General features: G+C 54.0%; 1 protein-coding gene across 21 annotated transcripts in view; it reads left to right on the top strand.

The window, feature by feature from the left end:
• ZNF618 (zinc finger protein 618) overlaps nt 1-23,649 on the top strand; it is a 184,133-nt gene that overhangs the window by 106,455 nt on the left and 54,029 nt on the right. For 19 of the 21 annotated variants that reach the window (XM_072842457.1, XM_072842461.1, XM_072842458.1 and 16 more), the window contains exon 3: nt 13,153-13,412. In XM_072842457.1, coding sequence (XP_072698558.1) covers nt 13,153-13,412 — 260 coding nt within the window. Of the gene's footprint in view, nt 1-12,549; nt 12,858-13,152; nt 13,413-23,026; nt 23,123-23,649 lie in introns of all 21 variants that reach the window. The other 2 variants (XM_072842479.1, XM_072842467.1) reach the window with 2 other exon arrangements.

Raw genomic sequence — 23,649 nt, forward strand, 5'->3', positions numbered from 1 at the left:
TGCTCGCTTCTCCGTGGCCGGTCTGCCAGGTTTCTACTTGCCTTCTCTCTGGCCAAGCAGCTTATTAGCTCAGAGGAGCCCAGACTGCCTGGGTTCGGATCCTGGGGCTACCCGCTGCCTGCTTGTGTGACCTTGGGCTACTTGCCTGACCTCAGTGTCTTCATCTGTAAAATGGGAATTATATAGGATCGAGTGTAATAATAGTAATAAGTGTAATAATAATGGTAACATGCATATGCTTAGCACAGCGCCTGGCCTGTAGTAGGTGTTCCATAAATGCTTATTTTTATCAACACCATACCAGATTCCCTTCCTAGGAGGAGAGAGCAGTGGGATGGCAATTGATTTCTTGTTGAGTCTGGACTCTGGAGAGAAGACTGGAGTCAGGGACGAGGGTGGGTGTGGAGGGCTGACCTTGATCCCGTTACTGTGTCATGCAGGATCACGCACAGATCTCCCTTGGTCCTCCAGTGGTCCTCTGAGGTTGTGATGCCACCTCCATCCCCAGAGGGAATTGGACGACTGGGCTTGTCCGAGGTCACACGCGTAGTGAAAGAGCTTGGAGCCTAGCCAGTCTTGCCCTTCAAGCCAAGATTTTTCACGGATGGACCATTACTTCATCTGATCACCACGTGTGTGTGTGTGCAGCTGCTGCATAATTATTATTTTTTTAAAGAATATCTTCTTGTTTAGCATTTTGCTTTTCAGCCGTAAAAATAAAGTAGCCCTCAACAGATTAATTTCACTTGCACAAAAGCTCGCAGTCGCAGTAGGCTCGATGGCAGTCAGTGACCAGTGTGGTGTTAGCAGAATGAATTATTTAAGAACTCGGGGTGTATTTTAGCCAGGATGCATCTTTATCTTGACTCTAGGCTTGTGTGGCTGTTATTGGAGCTCAGATTTGATTTTCCAAAAATGTGTATTCTCAACTTAGCAAACTTTAGGTGAAGTTGGACCACAAAAATCATAAATCGCAGGCCGATTCTGGGGTTCATATACTTATTCCCCGGGGGCCAGTGCTTTCTCTCTTTCTTTCTTTCTTTCTTTTTTTTTGGGGGGCAGATTTCTTCTCTGCTTGATCAGTTGCTGTTAAACCTAGACTCCGCGGATAGGGCAGATTCTTGAAAATTCAGGCCCATCCGGAGACAGCCACAGAAATGCAAACTAATGCACATCAGAACCGTTGAATCATTTTTGCCGAATGGCACTGTGGCTCTCAGGCACGGGGGGTGGGGGCAGGTGCCTGGGGTCCCCAGGGAACCTGTGCCCAGGGCGTGCACCTGGCGGGAGTCTCCCCCCCCCACCCTGACCCCCTGCTCCTTGTGAGCAGATTCAGAATGTGGAGCCCTCGTGCTTCAACCGTTCGAGGCACTTGGAAGTCTCGCCTTGTCCCGAAGAAGCTCAATCTCAAGGATGGGAAGGAGGATGATCCAACCTGGGTGCTTCTCGAGGCCCTGGATGCCAAAGGCCCTTGGGCTGAGAGAACAACTCTGGAAATCTCCACAGTTGCTGGCTCTGCTAATGGGGGAGATGGAGGTGCTCCCCCTCAGCTTCTGCTCCGTGCCGAGCGTGGTGCTTTGGCGTGCCAGCCCCTCCACACCTCCCTGGCCGCCTGCGTGGGCGCTGCCGCCGTGTGCGTCCTTCCCCGCCCTCGGTGCTGCTGCACGGGGCTTGGCCATGGCCCCCCCCCCCACTTCTCTTCTCACAGGGCCTAAAAAATCGCCCCTCTGCTTCATTTAGGAATACTCCGTCCGTGGCCTGAGAGCTGCTGTTTTTCAGAGTTTGACCACACGGTGCACATTTCTGTCCAGCAAGCGCTCGGGCGGGACGGGAGACAGAACTAAGGCGGCTGGAGCCGCGCTGTGTGTGGTGCCGTGCTGGGTGCCGTGCGGCCACCTCTGCCCTCGAGTCTTCTGACCCACCCTTCGTGGTTCCTGGTGACTTGCCCAGTGTCCACGCAGGGAGGGGAGGGGAGGGGAGGGGGGTGTAGGTGGGTTAGGAAACTTGGCAACAGCGCAGCATCTAGCTTATTACCCCCGGACACCTCGGGAGGACAGGGCCGCGTGTCAGGGCCACGTGGGCAAGACGGCAGCAGGGCAGGTCCTGTGGGCAGGATGATGGAGCAGAGGGGTCCTGTTGGGAAGCTTCTTTACCTTCCATCCCAAGAGGAAAGTGGCCAGAGAAGCTGGGCATCGGGGGTGGGGGTGGGGGTGAGGGAGACAGTGGCTAAGTCACAGCCTGGGCAGGGAACCGAATTGGTGGCAGAGGGAGAGTATTTTTTCTCTGTTGTCACATTAGCCAGTGTGAGGACTGGCTTAGGGGCCACCTCAGTCTTGTGTGGTTGAGTTGGCTGCCCCCCTGGGGTCTGCAGGGGACCCCATGGGGGCCCAGGGGACTTCTGCAGGACAGTGGGCGAGGGACTCCTCTGGGGCCTCCCCTTCCCCACCGGCCGGTTGAGGGGTTGAGGGAGTTGGGTCTGGGTAAGGATTCCCGGGTGTGCAGCGTCCCGCCGTCTGGGTGAGGGGTGCACGCTCACGGGCCAGTTGCTCCTTGCTCACGGAGCCCACCTGCATCACTGCCGCAGCCGTTGCAAAACGCAGGCTGTGTGTCTGCTTAAGATGCCCTTAACAGTAATTCTTTTTAATGACCTGGGCCAGCCCTCCCTGTGCCGTGACACCCGTGAAAGAAGTTCCCAGCTTTACCCGGCGGGCCCCGTCCTGCTAAATGTTGGGGGTTTGTGACTTGACAGCATTGCTCAAGACTCCTGCTTCTCTCTATTTTAGGTTTAAATTAACCAGGGAATTAACTCTTAATATTTAAATCTCCATGCTGTCTTTCTGAACTGCAGTATTACCCGACGTCGTGGCTGACTGACACCATACACTGAAGAAAATTAAGTGCCTAAGAATTATCTCAAACTAATGATATATTTATGCATTGTAGGTTATTTTGAATTTCTAGACTGTTAAGAGTTGTTTAATAGGTTAATAGTTTTAATCTATTAATCTAATCTTTTCTACTTGACTATTTATTAAAATATATCAGTGATACATGGCAAATGGAAGTGCAGATAATTCTGAGGGTTATGAAGGCATGGGTGATGATGTGAAGATTCGAAACACGGGTGGAATAGTAAATACAGGCACAGGCCTCGTTAGCGGGGTTTGTGGAAATTGGGGTTTTGCTGTCGGTTCTCTCTCTGTCTCTCTCGGTCCTTCCAGGCTGGTGGAAGCTGCAGCCTTTATCTCTGTTAGGATTCCTGTCCTTGTCGCGAAAGACAGGAGACCCTAGGTCCACAGGACACGTCTGAACACAGCAGCCATTTTAGAACATGTCAAGGAGAGTTAGAGGTCGACAGTGATCCTAAAGCCCAAGCACTTGCCGCCGTGGAACCCCTCGTTCCTTAGTTTTATCACATTTCTGTGTTACTGTGTTAAGCATCTAGGATGTACCCCCCCCCTTCCATCAAGATGCTGAGGATACAGGAGGAGACGAGGGGGTATGTTCCCCATCTTTTGGGACTTTGTGGTCAATTAGTCATTAATTTGTCCATTCATTTAGCAAGTGTTTTGGTTTTGGTTTTTTAATCCTCTCTTCTTTTGAGAAGGGAAAGCAAAGAATCCAAATGATTGAAAGCCCAGGTGTGGGAGTTGAGCAGGTCTGAGTGCATCTCATTCTGTCACTAGAAAGCTGTGTGACTGTGAAAAAGTCACTCTGTTTCTCTGATTCTCCTTTTTCTTTTTTTAAAAAAGATTTATCTGTGGGCAGCCCGGGTGGCTCAGCGGTTTAGCGTCGCCTTCAGCCCGGGGTGTGATCCTGGAGACCCGGGATCAAGTCCCACATCAGGCTCCCTGCATTGAGCCTGCTTTTCCCTCTGCCTGTGTCTCTGCCTCTCTCTCTCTCTCTCTCTCTCTCTCTCTGTCTCTCATGAATGAATAAATAAAATCTTAAAAATCTTTTAAAAATCTTTAAAAAAATGATTTGAGAGAGAGACTGAGGTTGCAGAGCGAGTGTGGGGAAAGGGGCAGAGGGGGCAGGAGAAGCAGACTCCCCACTGAGCAGGGAGCCCGACATGGGGCTCGACCCCAGGACCCTGGGATCATGACCTCAGCCCAAGGCAGGCACTTAACTGAGCCCCCCCAGGTGCCCCTGATCCTCAGGGGCAAAAGAACCTAGCATATATCAGGCATTGGGAACAGTGGGATGTGTGTGGACGCAGGGTGAAGCACCATGCCTGGCATGTCAAGGCACACAGTACACCGAAGCTGCTCTTGTCCCCACTCCCTCCTTATGATATTGTTGCTGTAATCGCCTCCACCTTCATGCTGGCGTACGTACCTTGGGCCATTCTCTGTGTCGTTTGGCAGACGTCAGCCAACATCTGCTACGGGCCAGGCACAGGGACACGGAAAGCAGGGGGGGCAGAGCCTTTGCCCCTGGTGGAGGTCTCTCTCAACTACGTGGGGTCAGAGGGCAGATTCAGAACAGGAGCCCATTAGAAGCAGAGGGGGCCATTCCAGAAGCCACAGGAATGAGGTTCCAGGCTCCCAGAGGGATGCCAGTGAGAGTGGCCATCCTGGGAGTTCAGCACCCCACCCTGGGCCCTGAGGGCCCTTGCGTGTGCCGAGCCACGTTGGTCATAGCAGGCCTGCACGCTTGAGAGTTGGTGGCACTTCGCAGCACAGATCATCGCAGGGCTCCCCTTAAACTTCCCTATCTTAACATGTTAGTAATATCTCAGCAAAGCTGGGGAAGAAAAAGAGTTGGTGTCAGAGCATCCCCCAGGCTACCCTAGTTTGGCGTTTCAGGGAGAAGGAAGAGTGCATTACATTTGAGAAAGTCCCGCTGGAGAGGAGCAAGATAAGAGTGTGGCACTTCTGGGACCCCTGGGTGGCGCAGCGGTTTGGCGCCTGCCTTTGGCCCAGGGCACGATCCTGGAGACCCGGGATTGAATCCTACGTCAGGCTCCCGGTGCATGGAGCCTGCTTCTCCCTCTGCCTCTCTCTCTCTCTCTCTGTGTGACTATCATAAATTAAAAAAATAAATAAATAAACTTTAAAAAAAAAAAAAGATCTTACTATAAAAAAAAAAAGTGTGGCAGTTCTAGAAGAAGCATCAATATTCAGATCGTGGGTCATGTTGAACTTCTCCAGATCATGTGATACCGAGGGCCAGGGGGTGGGCCTTGCTGCTTTGGTTCTGAACGTTAATAAAAGCAGTTAAACCATCCACATTCTTTGTGTGTGTGTGTGTGAGGGGGGGAAGATAGAGACAGGGAGAGAGACATGCCCCAAAGGCCACGTTGGCACTGCCCTCTCCAGGATGCATTGCTTAGATCCTTCGGTGAACCGGTGCCTGCCCATCGCCTCCCCTGTGCCACGTGCAGTTGTAGGTGCTGGGATGCGACAGGCAGTGGACAAGAGAGAGTCCTCATCCTCCCGGAGGTCACGTTCCAGCAGGACAGACCGTGAAGAGGATGAGAGGCAGATGAACCGAACAAGTAAAGCAGGGAATGAAGAGATGGGGTAGGGAAGGGCGGGGTGAGCCGCATGTGGTTTAGATCGAACAGCCAGGATGTCTCCACTGGCCCTGGGATGTTTGAGTGGGGACTAATGGTGAAGGCATCTGGGACTGGGAGATTATTCCAGGCAGAGGCCTCAGGCCCCATGTCCTAAGGGAACAGCGGGGAGACTGGTGTGGCCAGCAAGGGAGTGTGTCCCGGGAAGCCCCAAGGGTCAGCGCAAGGACTCTGGCTGTTATTTCTGGTGAGATGTGGGGCCATAATGGGGCCAGGGGTGACACAACCTGGCTTGTTTTAATAAGGTCGCCATGGCTGCCGTGTTGAACATCAACTTCGAGGCACTGGGCAGGGGTAGGAGCAGGAGACTGGCTGTGCGATTGACCACAAGGCAGGAAGCTGGGGAGGCGGTCGGGACCAGTGGCGGTCGTGGCCACGTGCTGGTGAGGAGTACTCAGGCTCTGGACATATCTTGAAGGTGGAGTTGATAGGTGTGCCTTAGTACAGAGTGAGGGAAGGAGGATGGGTTAGTTCCAGGGTCTGGGCCCGAGAAGCTAGAGGGTTGGAATTGCTATCAACTAAGATTGAGAAGTCTGCGGTTATTTGATCGTGGCATCGTGGGCTGCAGGGTTTAGCGGCAAGAGCTCCGGGATAGGAGTCAGGGTTGTTGTCTTGACTTGGGTCAAGAGGTGTTAGCAGTAGCTCAGTTGGACCTGTTAAATATGGGTGCTTCTTGGGCATCCAGGAGGAGGTGTCCAGCTGGCGGTTGTGTGTGTGTGGGTCTGGAGTTCAGGGGGAGGCCCCAGCTGGAGACAGAATTTGGGATTCATCATCACGCTGTTAATATTTAAAAGCCTGACTCTGGAGGAGATCACTTAGGGAGTGAATGTGGTTAAAGATAGAAGGGGTTCTAGGACTGATCCTTGGGGCATGTCAGCGTATAAGGGTGAAGAATTGGTGAAGAGCAATCAGCACAGGACAGAGGAGGGGACAGAAGGTAGGTGGGCACAGAGCCAGAGGGAGCAAAGGTTTTGGACAGAGGGGACAGGGAGGCGCTTGTCCGAGGCCGCTGATTGAGGAGGAGGTTGCAGAGGACGGGAAGGGACCATAGGCCCTAGGAGCCTGGAGGTCACAGGAGGCCTTGGGGAGAAGAGCAGCCCTAGCAGGATGCGGGAGGCAGAAGCCTTGATGGACGTGGAAGCCTTGACAGGGAGGGTCCTGCTGGAGCCTGTGAATAGGTAAGAATCGTTTGCAGCACTTGGATCATCAGTAGGTCGGGGGACTCCGTGGACACGTGGGTATGTGCATCCCCTGAGGTCACGGCTGGGTGTGCCTTAGCCCCTTTCACACCCCGTGCGTCCATGCATTCGTGGAGAGTGTATTTAAGCTCAGCGTGAGGCTACTTAACCCTCATTCCTAATGAGTGGAGTCTTTTAATGAAGTTTTATTCTAGCGGGAGTTAAACCAAGTCATTATTTACACTCTGTGATTAGAGATTTTCCACCCACCCTTAACGTCGTTTCAGGTGGCTGAAGTACCCGAGTGAAAAAGCAGGAGCCTTTGCAAGAGGTGCGGTGGTCCTCAGGCCGAGCGCTGGGGCACAGGGGGAGGTACACCCGCCATGCGGGGTAGGGGTCTGGCCTCTACCGCAGCCTTAGATTCCAGCTCGCTTGTCATGAGGATGGGAAGACCGGTCGGGCAGGGGCACGATGACGTCCAGGGTGCCGAGAACCCCTTGTAACTACTATGACTTGGTAGAGCGTCAGGCATTAGCGTTTTTGCCGGAAGGTTGGAGAAATTACACCCAGAGCACCCAGACACGAAGCCGTGTGACCCCAGGCCACATGACATCCCCTAGACCTCTTCCTCCAGCGTGGCCAGGAGGGGCATTTGTCTGATGCCCAGATCCACTGATAAGTTGTTTGCTTGCACTGTGCAGTGGGAACAGCACCAGGATAGGAGTCAGGAAAGACTGTTTTTGGCCGCGGGAAGTTGTGTGACCTTGGGCACGCCCTTCATTCACAGCGGTGATTGGGTTCCCGTGTGCCCAGGCCTCTTGCTGTGGACAGGAACCAGAGCATCGGGCCCTGGGGTCCTGTTCTGAGCTTCGGTTTCTGCATCTGGCTGCAGGGCTCTCGTGAATGCTGGGTGGGGTGGGATGGGGCGGGTCCTCGGCTTGAGGAACCATCTGGTGAAACGCAGAGGAAGAGATTTGCTTCCGAAACTTTCCTGGCAGGCTCCGGCCACGCGCAGCGTTGGGGATGAGTAAGAACGAAGCAGAAGAGTCGAGGGGAGCCCAGGGGAGTGGCTTGCAAACTGACGCCCCGGGGCACGTTCTTCAGTTCCTCTGACCCAGCGGCTGCTGTACTCGATCTTGCTACCGACCGGAGGCTCGTCCTCTTTCGGTTTTCAGGGCTCTGGGGGAGAATCTGTTCTTTGCCTTAAAAGTTTCTTGTGGCCATAGCGTAGCGTTCCTTGACTTGTGGCTGCCGCCTTCCAGTCTCTGCCTCCACGATCATGTTGCCTTCCCTCTCTGCCTTGGCCCCTGTTCTGATGTCATATCGCCTGTGTGTGTCATTGCATTAGGGTCCACGTAGGTGATTCATGGTGATCTCGCCTTAAGATCCTGAAATTAAATACATCTGCCAAGAGCCTTTTCCAAATAAGGTCCCAGTCATCGGTTCTGGGGCTGAGGACGTGGGCATATCTTGGGTAGGGACCATTTTCTCCACTACTGGGGGAAAGAAGCCGTACATACATGTATCAGGCTCAAATCAAAGAGGGAATAGGGGTCTTGGAGCCCCACTCAATGCCACCCTCTTTATTCAGGGCTCCTGGGTGCTTCGGGGCCACTGCTGTGGAACCCCTAGGCTTTCAAGGAACATGCCTTGAGCACCATAGCCTTAATGAAGGGTCAGTGTTCTTGGGTGACTCCTTGGGCAGGGACCCTCTTGGTCTGGCTTCTTTCTTGGGATTCTGGCCCGAGCGGTAGGCAGTGACCACAGACGATATGTGCTTAAAGAGAAATATCCTTTTAGTGCCTGACTTTAGATTTTATATTGAAGTGTGACTCAGGTTAAATATAAAATTCATAGCATATCTTGAGCAACTATTTTGTAGTTATCTATATATAAATCTATTTTACAGCGACACAAATAGAATAGATTATGGAGTGTCAGCATGTAGATAGATTCCGAGTGCTTTTTCACTAATATACCTAATGATTCGTGCTGAGAATATCCAAGGGCTCCACTGTACATTTAAATGGATATAATTAAAATAATGAGCTCTATTTTAAAAAATGATATATGAAAAAAAAATTTTTTTTGAAGAAGTTAGAAGATGCTACACCACTAACTCAAAGTGATATAAGTACTTCAGTGATTCCATTGTTATTAGGACACCTAATTAAATGCAGAGCACCCGAGAAAAGCAACATTTGGGCTTATAAATCTAAAGCATGAAGCCAGGAGAAGAGGAGTTGCCAGTGTCCTTGGCGCTGCCAAGGCTCGGAGGTGTCTCATTTAAGGGAGTGCCTGCGGGTGACAGGATGGCTCAGAGTCTCCTGTGGGGGCCAGATGGGGCCAGAAAGGAGATCTGATGCCATCTCGAGCAAGCAGGGAAGGTTTCCCAGAGGTGGGGATGTCGTCATGAATCCATGATGTTACCCTAATGGCAGCTGCCGTCCGTGGAAATCCAGTCTGCCCCAGCTCCCTGGCTCAGCTCCCACCCTCGCGCTGGCAAGGATCATGGTCTTTCTTTAACAGAGGAGGAAACTGAGGCTCAGAGAGGGAGTCTAGCCCAAGGTCACAGGGTGTGTGGATGCCCAGCCTGTCTGATTCCAGCAACCCCCCCCCCCCCCCAATCAGGACATCCTGAGGCTGGTGTGGTCCTTGAGAGCAGGAAGGGACACCGAGCCTGTTCAGGTGCAACAGGCACGTGCTCGTAGACCTGAGGCTGAGCTTCTGAACGTTGGCAGTGACAGATCGGGTTTGACAATATTCCAGGCGAGAGTCTGTCCTGTTGCCTTCCGTCCGTGTGACCTCAGTTGCGGGAGCACAGGCAGGTGGACCCTTTGTGTCCAGAGGGCCTCTTTGCTGTCCTGGAAGCACATCCGCCCCATCCCTGGGGCTTCACTTTCTGTGCATCGTTGCCAGGACAGCCAGCGCCGAGCCAGGGTGAGTCCCCGGCTGCCCGCCTGCCCTCCCAGCAGCCCGGCTGACACCTGTGGGCTGTGCTCTTGCCGGGCTGGCATTCAGGCTCAGATGGGATCCCCGCATTCCACCCCGTGCCCAGCAAGCCTCAGGGCTAGTGGGACTGTTTGTTAGCACCCGAGTGCTCTCAGGCACGGAGCAGCAGTTTCAGTAACTGTCACCAGTTCCCACGGGCATGATCCTCGTGCTCTGTGAGCCGCCCTAGACGAGGTGCTGGATTGACATTTTTGCGGTTGATCTTCACAAGACCTTTTGAGCGGATGTGGGGCTCCCCACTTCACCGGTGTGTGCATAGGCTCACTCAGGGTCACCAGCCCAGATGTGGTAGTGATGGGATTTGAACCCCTGTTGATTTGCCTCCACGGCACCTGCAGTGCCATCTGTGCCATGTCAGGCCTGCATCCTCGCATACTTCCCTCTGCACCCCGTATAAGACAGTAGATAAGTGTCAACCGTCTCCACTGGGGCCATTGTGTAGGGGCCCTTACAGGCATTGCATTGACTCTGCATCACAGCACTGCGGGGCAGGTGCTGTGCTTGTCCCCATGGCACAGGTGTGAACACTGAGGCTTGGAAGGAGGACTGGAGCCACTTGCACAAGAACCCAGAGCTTGAAAGTGACAGTTCTGAGATTGGCCATGGGACCTTCCAACTTCGGAACCTTCCTTCTGGGTCCATCACATCCCATTCCAGCCTGATTGTCCTTTTACCTCTGCTCTGGTGCCCCAGTGCCAGGGAGACCTCCACCCCCAGGACCTCCCCTTCTGTTGCTGGCTGGCTGATAGGTTGTCCTCAAGCCATTGCTGTCCCCTGGTCACTTCTCAGACCTGCCGGTCCTGCGGCTCCTGGGGCCTCACTGGACCAAGATGCTTTTTGGCTCTGTGACGACTGAAGTGGGGGATGGGTAGGCTTTGCTCCTTTCCTAGCTCAAGATATCCCCCCTTGGAGGAAGCAGCAGCCTGGAAAGCCAGGCCATCTGCCTTCCCCCTGTTCACCTACTAGCAGCTCAGTTCTGAGTCTCTTCTGGATGCAGAAGGTCAAGGATGGGTGACGTGGGAGCTGCGCTAGGGGCAGGTGGGCACCCCGCTAGTCGCAGTGCTCCGCGGCTAAGAACCAAGATGCCTGCATCCAGTTTGGTTCCACGTCTTCCTACCTGTGTGACTTGGATCAAGTTATTTCTCCTCTCACTGCCTCCATTTCCTTATCTGTAAAAGAGATAATCCTGGGACTTCCTCCCTGGTTGTACCCGAGATGAAAACAGTCGGTATGTTAGGACAGTCACGGCCCGTGGGAAGTGACTTCAGTGTTTTCTTAAATCGGTAAAAGAACTGAACACGGAGGCGATCGAACCATCCTGATCTATGTCTCCTGCTGCGGAGAAGGGCAAATGCGTCAGGCCCACGGGGAGTAGGTGTCACTGGGCCCACTGTGTGCTAGAGATGCTGCACTCATTTGTCATCATTAATGATAGTGATGGTGGCTGTGTCTTGTGCGCTGTTACGGGCCGGCCGCCGTGCCGAGTGTTCTGTTAGGTGATTGAAATCTGCCTGACAATCCTGTTAGCTCCATTCTGCAGATGGGAAAACTGGGGCTCAGAGGTCAGGCAGCTGGCTCGGGTCACACAGTATGGAGGTGGCTGACTGGACAGCCCTGGCTCCTGGCTGGGTCCCCCCACCCCCCAGCCTTCCTCTTCACTCCAGCTGAGTCCTGTGTGTTCGTCTGCTCGGGCTGCCGTAACAAAAGACCACAGACGGGGTGGCTTGGACAACAGGGATGTATTGTCACACAGTCGTGGAGGGTGGAAGTCTGAGACCAGACTTGGTTACTGGTGAGAACCCTCTTCTTGGCTTGCAGACAGCCACCTCCTCTGCGTGCCCTCACGTGGCAGGGAGACGGGCAGAGAGAGAGCTCTCTCTTCCTGTTCTTCTAAGGCCACAGCCCTGTCAGATTAGGGCTCTACCTTTATGAGTTCATTATCCTTAATTATCTCTTAGAGACCCTGTTTCCAGCTATAGTCGGTGGGGTTTAAGACCTCACCATACAAACTGTGGGAAGGTAGGGGGACCCAGTTCTGGCCATAATACCTCCCCAGTGCCTTCTCCTTGCTCCCTCCTCATTAGCTGGGACCCTCCCCCTCTCTTTCCTCAATTCCCCAACCTCAGAGCAAGTTCACAGCTGGGAGGGACAGTGACTATGATCAAACTCATGCCCTTGGTGACAGATGAAGCTGCTGAAACCCCGAGAAGAGTAAGGTCTTGTCCAGAGTCACACAGCAAGCCCACTGCAGATCCAGGGTCAGAACCTGGGTCCCTGCCCCCCGGCCCAGCACCTCCACGAAGCTCCAGGTGGTATGCTGGTGGATCTTGCCTGAGTGTGCCTCGAGTCTGCACCTTTCAGTGCAGTCCAGATGCTTCCCTGATGCTGTGGAGAGGGCTGGACATGACAGGGTGGCTTCCCCGGGCTGGACATGATGTGATCTCCCATTCTTGCACACCTGGGTTTCTGTACCTCAGAGATGGGAATGATGCTGATGATCCCCCAGCCAGAAGGACGAGGGGGCCCTTATGACCCTAAGGGTCACATTGAACCATCTGTTTGAGAGATGGCAGGGACCTGGCTTCATGCCTTGGCCTGCCACCAGTCTTGCATGTGGCGCTGAGTGAGCCCCAGCCCTGCCCTGGCTCCAGAACCTGTGCCCTGCCCACCCCAGTGTCGATCTCGTTACCTTAAGGATGTTTTCTGATATTCGAAGACCTACCTGGAGGCCCAAGTGTTGGTCTGAGTGAGGCTTTTGGCTTGTCATCGCCCATCTGTCAGGTGGGAACAGGGAGGAACTTGGATGAAATCTCCTGCCCTTCTGCCAAGGAGGGACGAGAACAGCACGAGGCACTTTGTACACATCAGGCCACTTAAACTCTCGCTGCTCGAGGTGCGGATTGAAGACTAGCAGCGCCGGCCTTGGCTGCGTGCTTGTGGGAAAACCAGAATCTCAGGCTAAACCCGGGACCTGCTGAAGCAAATCTGCATCTTACCGAGCTGCTCAGCACCTCAGCTCCTCAGCACCTCGGCAAGCTCATCACCTTCAGATGACTTGATTTCCACCACCCGGAGCTGCCCTTGGAGTTGTAAGAGTTAATTACTGGGCACATTTAGACCTCTTTAGATCCCAGCTTCCCTGGCTGTGAAATGGGTGGAACTGGGGCCACCCTAGCCCAGGAATTTTTCAAACCGTGTTCCTCGGAGCACCCTGGTTTCCCGGGCAGGCCCTGAGGGGCAGCCGTGGGGGCCGTGCGCTTCGGGCTGAGATGCCCGGGGAAGTGGGTCTGCAGCTAAACATGTTGCGCCCCCCTGGGCCGGTGGGCTTCCAGATGTCTGGGGGCTGGCATGGGGTCCACCCTGAGCTAACTCTTCTTCCCCCAGGGAGCGCTTGAAGCGCAGCCAGAAGAGCACCAAGGTGGAGGGGCCAGAGCCCGCGCCCGCCGAGGCCTCGCTGAGTGCCGAGCAGGGAACGATGACGGAGGTGAAGGTGAAGACGGAGCTACCCGACGACTACATCCAGGAGGTGATCTGGCAGGGGGAGGCCAAGGAGGAGAAGAAGGCCGTCGGCAAGGACGGGACAGGCGACGTGCCCGCCGAGATCTGCGTGGTGATTGGTGGTGTCCGCAACCAGCAGACCCTTGGTGAGTGCCCATCCGAGAGGGTCGGGGCGGGACCAGGGCGGGGCGTGGGGCGAAGGCGTGCTCTCCGTGGCTGAGGGAGCTTCCATGGCTCCCCTCTGCCCTGAGGATGGGGCCTAGGCTCCTTAGACTTGCCTTTGCTTGTACAGTCCTCTCTGGACCTCCTTTCCACCTGACCTGCCAAAGCCCTGTCTGTGTTTAAGACTTTGTTCAGGTCAGATGACTGGAACTTTCTGTAGGTGGGGTGCATCCCTCATGCCATGGGACTGCCGTGCCCCCCAGGGGGGTCTAGTGCAGCTACTGCACTCGTTGCCCATCTGCATTTTTTCCTCCTTGGCTTTACTTTGGGCTCCTGAAGGCAGCTCCCAGTATAGGTCCTGCTCGGAGCAGGTGCCGGTTGGGGTCAGATTGATGACAGACCAGCACCTTCCCCAGCCCCTTGTGGGCTGGGTCAGGCTCAGAGGAGCTCCGTGGGAATGAGTCCTGGAGAAATCCTCTCTTCCCCTCACTTTCCAGCGTGAGCCAAGGGATTCCCCTCGGAGGCCTGCCAAGTTCATGGACTCAGATGCTCACGGGGCCCAGCGCACACGCGGAGGGGCTCAGTCCCCTGTTGCCCCAGTGCCTGGGTGGGAGCTCAGCGTGGCCGGATCTTTGGGTGTGCCACGCACCAGAAGTGAGAGATGTGATGTGAATTCTCTTGGCTTTAAATGTTGGTGACTAATTCGGCTTTTGAAATCGGCCAAACCAAACACATATGTGGGTCAGAGTCGTTCCGTGGCCACGGGTTTGTAACCCCAGGCCTGTAAAATAAAGTCTGCGAGCCCCACCCCGGCATCGAGGCCTTGCCTGGTCTGTTCCCATCCGCATGGTCCTCCACATTTTTGAGCTAAGTGTGTTCTTAGGTGACACTGTCTGTCACCTCCATTCCCTCTGCCAGTCCCTCCTGGTCCAGCTCTCGCTCACTTCCTCTAGACTCCCGGGCTCGCATCCTATGTGGGCATGCAGGGCCTCGTGTGGAGGTTCCCCTGTGTCGGTGTCCCCAGGTTTATGCTCAAGTCCTGTTGCCTTTTCTTCCCAGCTTCTGGGAGCAGCCTCGTGCTCCCTTTCCTGGCCGTCCCTCTGCTGTTCGTGTGGCACCGTCAGCCCTGGCCTCCCACCAACAGCCATACCTTTGCGTCTCCCTGCCCTCACCTGCTGCCAGGAGCCTTGGCAAAAACAAATCGTTGACCATGTCACTCCCTGCTTATAAACTTGGGACTCCCCCCGTGACTAGGGTCAAGGCCATAGTATCAAGATCCTCCATAACCTGAGCCCTATTTCTTATTTATGGTTTTTTTGGACCTTTCATTCCTGCACACCCTGCCTTTCCCCAGCATTTCTTGCCCTTGGCCCCTATTCTTCTGTCTCCCTGGTATGCCTTTGTCCATCTCCACATGCCAAGATCCAGCCCATCTTTCCAGGCCAGATCCAGTGCCATCTCCTCCCATCTCCTTCTTTAATCTCTTCTGGTCACCGTGTTCTGTTTCTACCTTGCCCCTCACTTGGGTACTTCCATTATCTATTTTAGATGACAGCGATCTTGCCCATGCCTGCCTCTGCCATGAGAATAGGAGCCTATGGTGATTGGTGCTCCAGGTCTTGTCTGATCGTGTCTCTGGGCTCCCTGCTCTCACCCCATCGTGTCTAGCAAGATACGGTCTTCTAGGGAGCGGTGTTGACATTGGTGCCATAACTGTCAGGATGGGGTTGTGTTATGCCCCAGTAACAGAAGATCCTGAAAGTGATGAGATCTTGGTAGCTCAAACCCACAAAGGTTTATTTCTTAGTCACATTGCACGTCCATTGTGGGTCATCTGGGGGCTCTGCTCTGGACTGATGCTAAAAGCAGCCATTATGTGCAATGCTGCTTACCACGGGATGGAGGGAGGGAGAGAGAGAGAAAGATCTAGAGGGACTCACACTAACTATTACCCGCTGCAGCCCAGAAGGGGGAAGAGTTAAGTCCCCTCCCTGTCATTGGCCACATTCATCACACGGCCCCACCCAACCTCAGGTGGCCTGAAACGCCATCCTCCCGCATGACAGCACTAGGATGAGCCCTCAGTACTTGGTGAAGAGTACGAGTGCCTTCTCCCAGGGCCGAGTGGAAGAAGGGCTTTTCCAGGCCTTCCGCCATCAGTATTCGCTCCCTGGGGCCAAGGACAGTGGTAGCCACTGGGTATGTGTTAGCTGACCCAAGAGAGGACGTGCCCTTGCTCACTTCGGGATGTGTGTTTTAAGACTCATTGGAGCGAATAGCTATTTCTGCCTCTTCACCAGGAGAGGCCCGGTGAAGGGTAGTTGAATCTGAATCTTGGGATGGAGCCAGCAGTCAGGATTCGGCAGGGAAGGCCTAGAGCAGCCGTGCTAAGGAAATGTTGGGAGGGAGCCCTCCCTGGGCCAGCTGCCGGCACAGTGAGAGGCCGCAGGGCCTCATGCCAGCCACGGACACTGGGCTCCAGCTCAGCTCTGCTCAGCAGCAGGGTCCTTGGCTTTGCTTTGCGGTGCCCTAGTGTCCTCTTCTCTTCAGTGGGGCTCCCCGTCCTGCCCACCTCATGGGTGTGCAATGGACCAGAACAGCATTGTGCCAGGACAGTGAGCTCGGTCTTCAGTCTGGGAGCGGGTCCAGGCTCTCTGATGTAATAGCTGTTGGACTTCAGGCCGGCTGCTTGACCTCTCTGTGCCTCAGTCCTCACAGTTGCCAATTCATGGGGTTATGTGAAGATTCAGAAGGATGATATATAGAAAGCACTCAGCATTGTGCTTGGCAAACGATTAGCTATTGTCAGTAGTATTAGCATTGCTCTTCAAGGGGGAAGAGTACGTCTTTCAAGTACCTCTTCAAGGGGGAAGAGTAGTAACAGTCTCTGCCTTTTTCTAAAGCCTAAGGAATAAGCCAGAGTGATGTAGAGAAAAAATGGGCCAGGGAAGAAGTTGGCGATGGATTGAGGTGTCAGAACACATGGGTTCTTAGTGGGCCTCTGTTGTCTCCTCTGAATGGGGCAACCTATCCTATCCCTCCCGTCCCTGGAGCCCCTCCTAGTGCTGCCTCCCTAGAATCCAGGGACTTGGAGTTGACATTCCTAAGTGACCTGCTTTTGGCAGACTTCAGGAAAAAGAAGGAAAGCCACAGTGGCAAGTGGGGAGTGGAGCCACCATTTTGCAGCCCGTACCAGAGCAGGGCCTGGACATCCCCTGCTGGTTATCGGGGCTCATCTTGCATCCATCAGGGTTGACCTTCCTCCTTAAGGTTGTAGTTTCTGCCAAGGATCAGGCTCAGAGAAATCTGGCTTGGCCTCAGTACCAGGAATGAAAGTCACTTAAAAAAAAAAAAAAATCGATGTAAGAATTGAGTCTTTCGAATCCATCTGATCTCAAAGATGGCAAGTGACTTTTATCTTGTGGGCCAAGTCCAAGTCATCGCTGCTGTTGATTAGAGGTTCCGTGTTAAAGATTCTAAGGGGGTGGCATGATGAAGCATGATTGATTATTGATGTCTGCCACGGATGTGGAAACGGGCAGTGTGGGGCTGTACGTGCTATGAATTTGACGCCCTTGTCCCCTCATTATTATAGAGGGACAGACAGGCCCACAGAAAGGGGAAAAGTTGCTCTGGGCCATGTAGCAAGTCCGTCCACCTCGCAGCAACCCCCTCCCACTGGAAGGAAAACGAGAGAAGGCCCAGGGGATCTGGCCAGGGGTGGAATGCTGGTTAGAGCCATTGCTTTAAAGGCACCCATGCCATGGTGGCCGGGTGTCGCAGAGTTAGCTAACATGTTCCCCAGGTACTTGGCAGATGAGCATGAGGTTCTGTGGGGCTGAGGGTCCTCTGAAGTGCCCTGCTCACCCAGCCATGCGCAGGGCTCAGAGCTGGCCTCTGTTGCTGAATTAGAGCAGTGTTCCCGAAGGTCACTCAGTGCTGCGCCATGCGGGGGCCTCCTGTTGGCCCTTCCCCCAAGCTCCAGCCCCTTGCGCCCACCTCCAGGTCCTCACTGGCCCCGGAACAGCCATCAGACTGTGTTCCGAGTGGCACGAACCTCCTCTAAGCCACTTCCCGTGGAGGAGCCAGGGCTTGGACACGCAGGTGGCATTTGGCAGCCTCTCAGGCTGGGAGAGGCAGGAGGGGCCTCCCTGCCCAGGAGGCTGGCTGCCAGGCTTGCAGTGGCGGCAGCTATTTCCCGGCTGCCCAGAAGTGCCTGTGCTCTCACTCTTAGAAAGAACGTCACTGCCACTGTAGCCAGCGTGGGAGAAACTCGGGAGTTTTCAGCAAGAAGAGCAGCAATAATACTGAACCTGGTGACTGTTGGATAAAACCAGAGGTGAAAGGAAGTGAGGTCACAGATGTCTGTATTCACCCAACCGGCCGCATGCGGAAGCCAGCACAGCAGTCCCAAGGAGTGGTAGAGCCACACTTGAGGTTTCCAGAAGGCCATGAGGAGTGCTAGACACAGGGCGCTACCTTTGCTGCAGCCCAGCCGCATCCACACTCACGGCAGGCATCGCTGACCCACCACAGTGGGTGCTATGGTGCACCTCCGGGTCCTGCTCAGCGCAGGACACAGACGTCAGTGCCAGTCAGCCAGAGTTGAATCCTAGGATGTGGGAACCTGCCTGCCATTCTCGTCCTGGATGGTGAAGGCAAGGCAAGCTGGCTTTACAACAGGCAGGACGTTCAGTCCATGGAGTGTTTCCTGGTTCTGAGAGAGAAGGATGCTCAGGTCCCACCGTGGTGGTCAGAAGGTCCTAATAAGCAGTGGGTGCTCTTCTCTGTATGGGGAGACCGTCAGGCCTTAACCCCAGGGAGCCTACACTGCCCAGGAGGGGAGCCCAGGGAGAGCTGCAGGTGCCTGGAGACCGGGTGGTGAGGAGCCCACAGAGGGAGCAAGCAACCCAGCCAGGCTTGTCCCCAGATATGGGGTGTGGGCCAACCAGGTTATTTCCAGAGTTAATTCTGGAATTAACTCTCTAGTTAACTCTGGGTATGGGGAGGAGCCCCATAGAAGAGCTAAGGGCTCTTTGTCTTGGGGACCAAGAGACCAGGGGTGGGGGCCAGGGGTAGGGGCGCAGGGGAGATGATGGGATGTAAGTGTTCACAACTCCAGGCATTTGAGCAGGAGGGGAAGCAGTGGATGCATTCTCAGTAGCCCCAAACCGTACAGGGGCGTCACCGGCGACCTCAGCTCGGTAGGGCCTTTGTGACTATGGGAACTGTTTGGAACCGGATGGAGGCCTGTGAGGGAGTGAGTTCTGTCCTGGAAATCACTGGCCAGGGTGCAGGAGGCAGAGTCAAGCATCGGATGGTGGACTCCACGGGATGTTTCCAAGCAGCGAGCTTTGAGCACCAAGGGGTAGAGGCGTTTGCACGCCTGCAGGACTGCCCAGAGAGGAGGCAGCGGCTCGGGCAGCTCTGGAAGCAGCAGTCGAAGAGCAGGCAATCATTCAGACCCGGCCACGTGGGGGTTTGCTCTGTGACAGACCCAGGCAGCGAGGTGCCGGGTCCGCTCCATTGTGCCAGCTGATAGTTTCCTGTTCCAGTGGGTGGTTGGCAGGGCTTTGCACCTGAGCCTGCCAGAACCAACAGTCAGCCCTTTGCCGCAGCCGCTGGGGAAGAAGAGCTCCTGGCCACCCTCCCTGGCGTGTCTTATCTCTGCTGCTGGCCCTTCATCCGGTGCTTCAGGGTGGGAAGGGGTCCTGGTTGGAGGGCCCCCATGGGGAGGGGCCCCTGGGCTGTAAATCCAAGAGACGCAGGATCTGTCACACTGTGGTCTTGCGGGGACCCCTCACCTCTCTGAGCCATCCTGTCTTCATCGATCGATGGCTGTAGGACCATCCGCCTGTCTTTCCAGGAGGCTTTGTTGGGGGCAGAGCGAGTTTAACAGGTATGAAAGTTTTGATGTGGTGATTCAGAAAATGCAAAACAGCTACCAGCAGCATCAGCTGAAGCCCCAGGACGGGGACATGTGTGCAGTTAACGTCTGGTACCACGGGACCCAGAAAGGCCAGTGGCTTGGCTTTCAAGGTTTCTTGTTCGTTACTTCCTAAAAGAATTTTGAGAAATTGTCTATTCTTTCGTGGTTTTGAGTTGACATCTCACAATCTCACACTTTTATCCGAAGTTTAAATAATTGCAAAGGACATAATTTCTGGAGTATTGTGTAAAAAGAAAAGTGTCATTTTGGAAATACAACCGTGAAACCACTGTTTTAAATATATCGGAGAGAATCCAGAGCCGCTGCTGTTTAAGATCTGCCATCATCCATTTTAAAAACACGTGAACAGGCTCATCTTTAACAGTCAGAAATTTTACATCTTTCCTTTCTCTCCTTGAACTCTTATTTCCAGTCCACTTCCTTCGCAGGATTTTATCCTAATGTAATATATTTTTTATGCCTGAGAGTCTTTTATTGATCACTGTTTTACACTCCTCTCCCACAACAAGATGTACGTAAATTGAAATCGAAATTTCTGAAAAAATTTGTCAGGCTCATAAAACTCAACTTTTTTTTTTTTTTTATTGGTGTTCAATTTACTAACATACAGAATAACCCCCAGTGCCCGTCACCCATTCACTCCCACCCCCCGCCCTCCTCCCCTTCCAACACCCCTAGTTCGTTTCCCAGAGTTAGCAGTCTTTACGTTCTGTCTCCCTTTCTGATATTTCCCACACATTTCTTCCCCCTTCCCTTATATTCCTTTTCACTATTATTTATATTCCCCAAATGAATGAGAACATATAATGTTTGTCCTTCTCCGACTGACTGACTTCACTCAGCATAATACCCTCCAGTTCCATCCACGTTGAAGCAAATGGTGGGTATTTGTCATTTCTAATAGCTGAAAACTCAACTTTTTAAAAACATTTCCCCCCTGCCCCTTGGCCTGGATCGAGTTATTACTAGTATACAGTTTGTCAAAAGCAAATTTAGGTAAATGATAAATGTAAAACTAAAAAGTTACTGAAAATGCACCTCTTAATGAAATGGTTGGGGCTTTGTTTCTTTCTCAAATGGCCCCTGTTTCTGTGAATTAATATTTCTCCTTGTTGAATGAGACAAGATTCAGGATTAATTTAACTCCTGTTTTTTTTTGGTTTCCGTACATGTAAGTACTTAGAAAGCCTAATCACGCAGGTAAGGAACCAGGGATGGATAGAGTTGTGAGCTTCACTTAATTTTGGAACTCTTTCCAAGTTGCGTGCTGAAAATTGTATGGGGTCTGTCCTCAGACATTTTTAATGATCTCTCTGCTGACAGCTCTGTTAGACGCTGCTTCAGTTTTGTTGAGAGCAAAGATTTGGAAATCACCCGGTTCACAGAGGGCCTTGGCCTTGTTCCCCGGTGTTCGATTTTGCCCACTTTCTAGGTACTTGGGGTCACCTCTTTTCTTGGAGCCATGAGATGGGCAGCCCCCTGGGGGGCACCGTGATGGGATGGGGAAGTGAAGGAATCGTGTTGCTTGTAGCCCGTGAGCGTGGGGGTGACGAGAGAAGGGGGAAGGAGAGCCAGCTGAGTGGGGCCTCCCCGCCCACTGCCACGTGTCCAGCACATTGATTTTAAGGAAGAGTACATTTGAAAGTTGATGATTGGGGTATTGATTCTGTTAAAACTGCCTGTGCTCATATATCCCTAGGCGATTTGGACTCTACTCGGAAGACCCTGGTCCCAAGGACATTTGGTCTCAGTCCAAGCCCCGAGAGCCTCAGGAAACCCACTGCCCATGGTTTACATCTCCAGCTCCCTTCCCCCTCCCCGCCCCCCACCCCCACCCCGGCAGGCTTTGGGCCTAGCTCCTGCTGGGTCCCGGGACCAAGGGGGCTCGGTGCTCCTCGGCACCCCCACCTGCTTGTGTTTTTCCTCTCGTTCACCTGCTCTGGATTTCTGCCTCGGTGCATTTTGTGCATCTAGAAGGGTGTCTGAGCTTGTCTGGAGCTAGCTGGGTGCAGGTGGGAGAGCTGAGGCTTGCTGCCCCCATTCCTTGTCCTCAGGGGCAGCCTCCTCTGCTTGGGCCTTCCCTACCGCTGCTTCCCTCCATGGCCTCAGGAACTAGAGCCCCCTGGTCCCAGCTGGCCTCACCTGGTCTGTCCCGAGCTCTCCGGGAGGGAGCTAAGCCAGGCTGTCTGCCAGGTGCTTTCCAGAAAATGCTAGACAGGTTCTGTTACTCCATGCCTGTGGATTCTTCTGTCGCTAGTGACGGGGTTAGGGAGAGGAAGAGCTTGGCTCCCGTGTGCTGGCATGCTCTGTCAGCTGCCCCTGGCAACTGTGAGAGGGGCAGGGGACTCTGGGAGTCCTGTGGTAGGACTGGACATGGGGGAGGGACCTCTGCTGCCCTGCAGTGCTAGGGGAGCCCTGTGACTGAAGGGGTGGCTTGGTGCGGTAGCAGTAGGATGGCTCTGAAGGGTGGCCAGCCACTAGCTGAGGAGCCCCAACCCCGGACCATCTGACCCCTAGAACATTCTCGCTCATCAGTGCGTATTGAGCTGTCCCAAGCACACAAGGACTTCTGAGAGGAGGGAGGACAGGAGCAAGACCTGGGTGCCCCCAGCGAATGGTCAGTGTTAATGAGCACCATCTTTTCTTGGTACTTTCCCAGAGGGGTGGTGGCCACACACACAGGCTCCGGGTGACCGCGGCCCTTACTTCCCTCATCTGAAAAGTGGGCATGATAATCGCCTGTGTCTGCTGAGCGTATGAGGGTGAGCTGAGCTGGCCAAGTGGCTGCACACTTCACCTGTGCGGCGGGCTTGGGGGACAGCCTTGTGCAGACACACATGAGAGGCTCGGATGAAGGGCATCACAGCACCTGGCACTTAGTAGGCAGCAGTGACGATAAAGGACATGGCTAATGGGGGAGCCCTACCTAGCAGGGAGTCAGCAGTGGGGACTGGACTGTCTGAGCTGAGAATCCCCAGGAAGGCTTGCTAGCGCCCCTGCACTGGGCTATGCAGTGGCTGTGGCTGGGGGGTGGGGGAGACACAGGGCCACAGCATAGACAGGCATGTCCTCCCTATAGGGTCATTTTGCTGCAGGGCCCTTTGGGGAGAAATATTATAGCCTTATTATGGATGATTTTATGTGGTATTTGTGTTACAAGTTAGAATGACAGAGAAAACAAAAAGCTCGGGTGGGATTTAGGCCCGTGGCTGCTGCTTTTTGCCCTGTCCCAGCCTCTTAGGGGACGTGTGGATGCCTCCTGGCCAAGACAAGTTCTTTTTTTTTTTTTTTTTTTTTTTTAAGATTTTATTTATTTACTCATGAAAGACACAGGCAAAGAGAGAAGCAGGTTCCATACAGGAAGCCCAACGTGGGACTCGATCCTGGGACTCCAGGATCATACCCTGAGCCAAAGGTGGATGCTCAACTGCTGAGCCACCTATGCATCCCAAGACAAGTTCTTTAATGAAAAAATAGACCGCATGATCTTGGTCACCCTTCTGTGTGCAGATGAGAGGCCAGGGCCCCGGAAGCTCAGGAGACCGGCCAGCCTGAGGCATGGAGCACCCTCCCTCATCTGGCTCCTTCCCCAGCCTCCCAGAGACCCCCAGCTTTTAAGGGCTCTTTCTGATTTCTTACGTAATTCAGATAGAAAAGCGCCTGAAGGCAGTCCCCACGGTGGATCTGTGCGAAGCCGCTATTCAGGGACCTGGATTTTTGACCAAGCGTTGAGATATGCATCTGGTACGTGAGGGCCGAGGGGCAGGAGGACCTGACCGGGGCCAGCAGGAGGGTGGGGGCTCGGCCGGACGCAGCCCTGACCTGCGGCCCCCGCGATGAGCCTAGCCTGCTAGCGTCTGCGGGCCCATGGGAGGGGGGGCGCCCTCGTCCACCCCGCCACCGTCACAGGGCAGCTGGTCTGAGCCTGCCAGGGGCCTGGAAGACTTGGCCATTGGAAGGATGATAGAGCGTGAGGGAATTGAGAAGTCTAGAACGTCGCGACCATTTGGGCAGCACCTGCTGCGGGCTGCAACCCTGAAACAAGCTGAGGGCGTAAAGGAGTTCTGTGGCCAAGTGTGGTGGAAGAGCTTGGCTTAAAAGTTGGCTTCTAAAGAACTCCGGAAAATGCTGGTAGTGCCAGCAGCTATGCTGTACCAATTGCCTGCTTTGTACGAGGTGCTGTGCTCAGTAGCCACAGTGTTATTGCTCACGACTGTCCCCCGCCCGCCCCCACCCCCGAAGTGGGTGCCATTTCCTATGTTTAGAGAGGC

Source organism: Canis lupus, chromosome 10, assembly GCF_048164855.1.
Source record: "Canis lupus baileyi chromosome 10, mCanLup2.hap1, whole genome shotgun sequence".
Classification (NCBI taxonomy): Eukaryota; Metazoa; Chordata; class Mammalia; order Carnivora; family Canidae; genus Canis; species Canis lupus.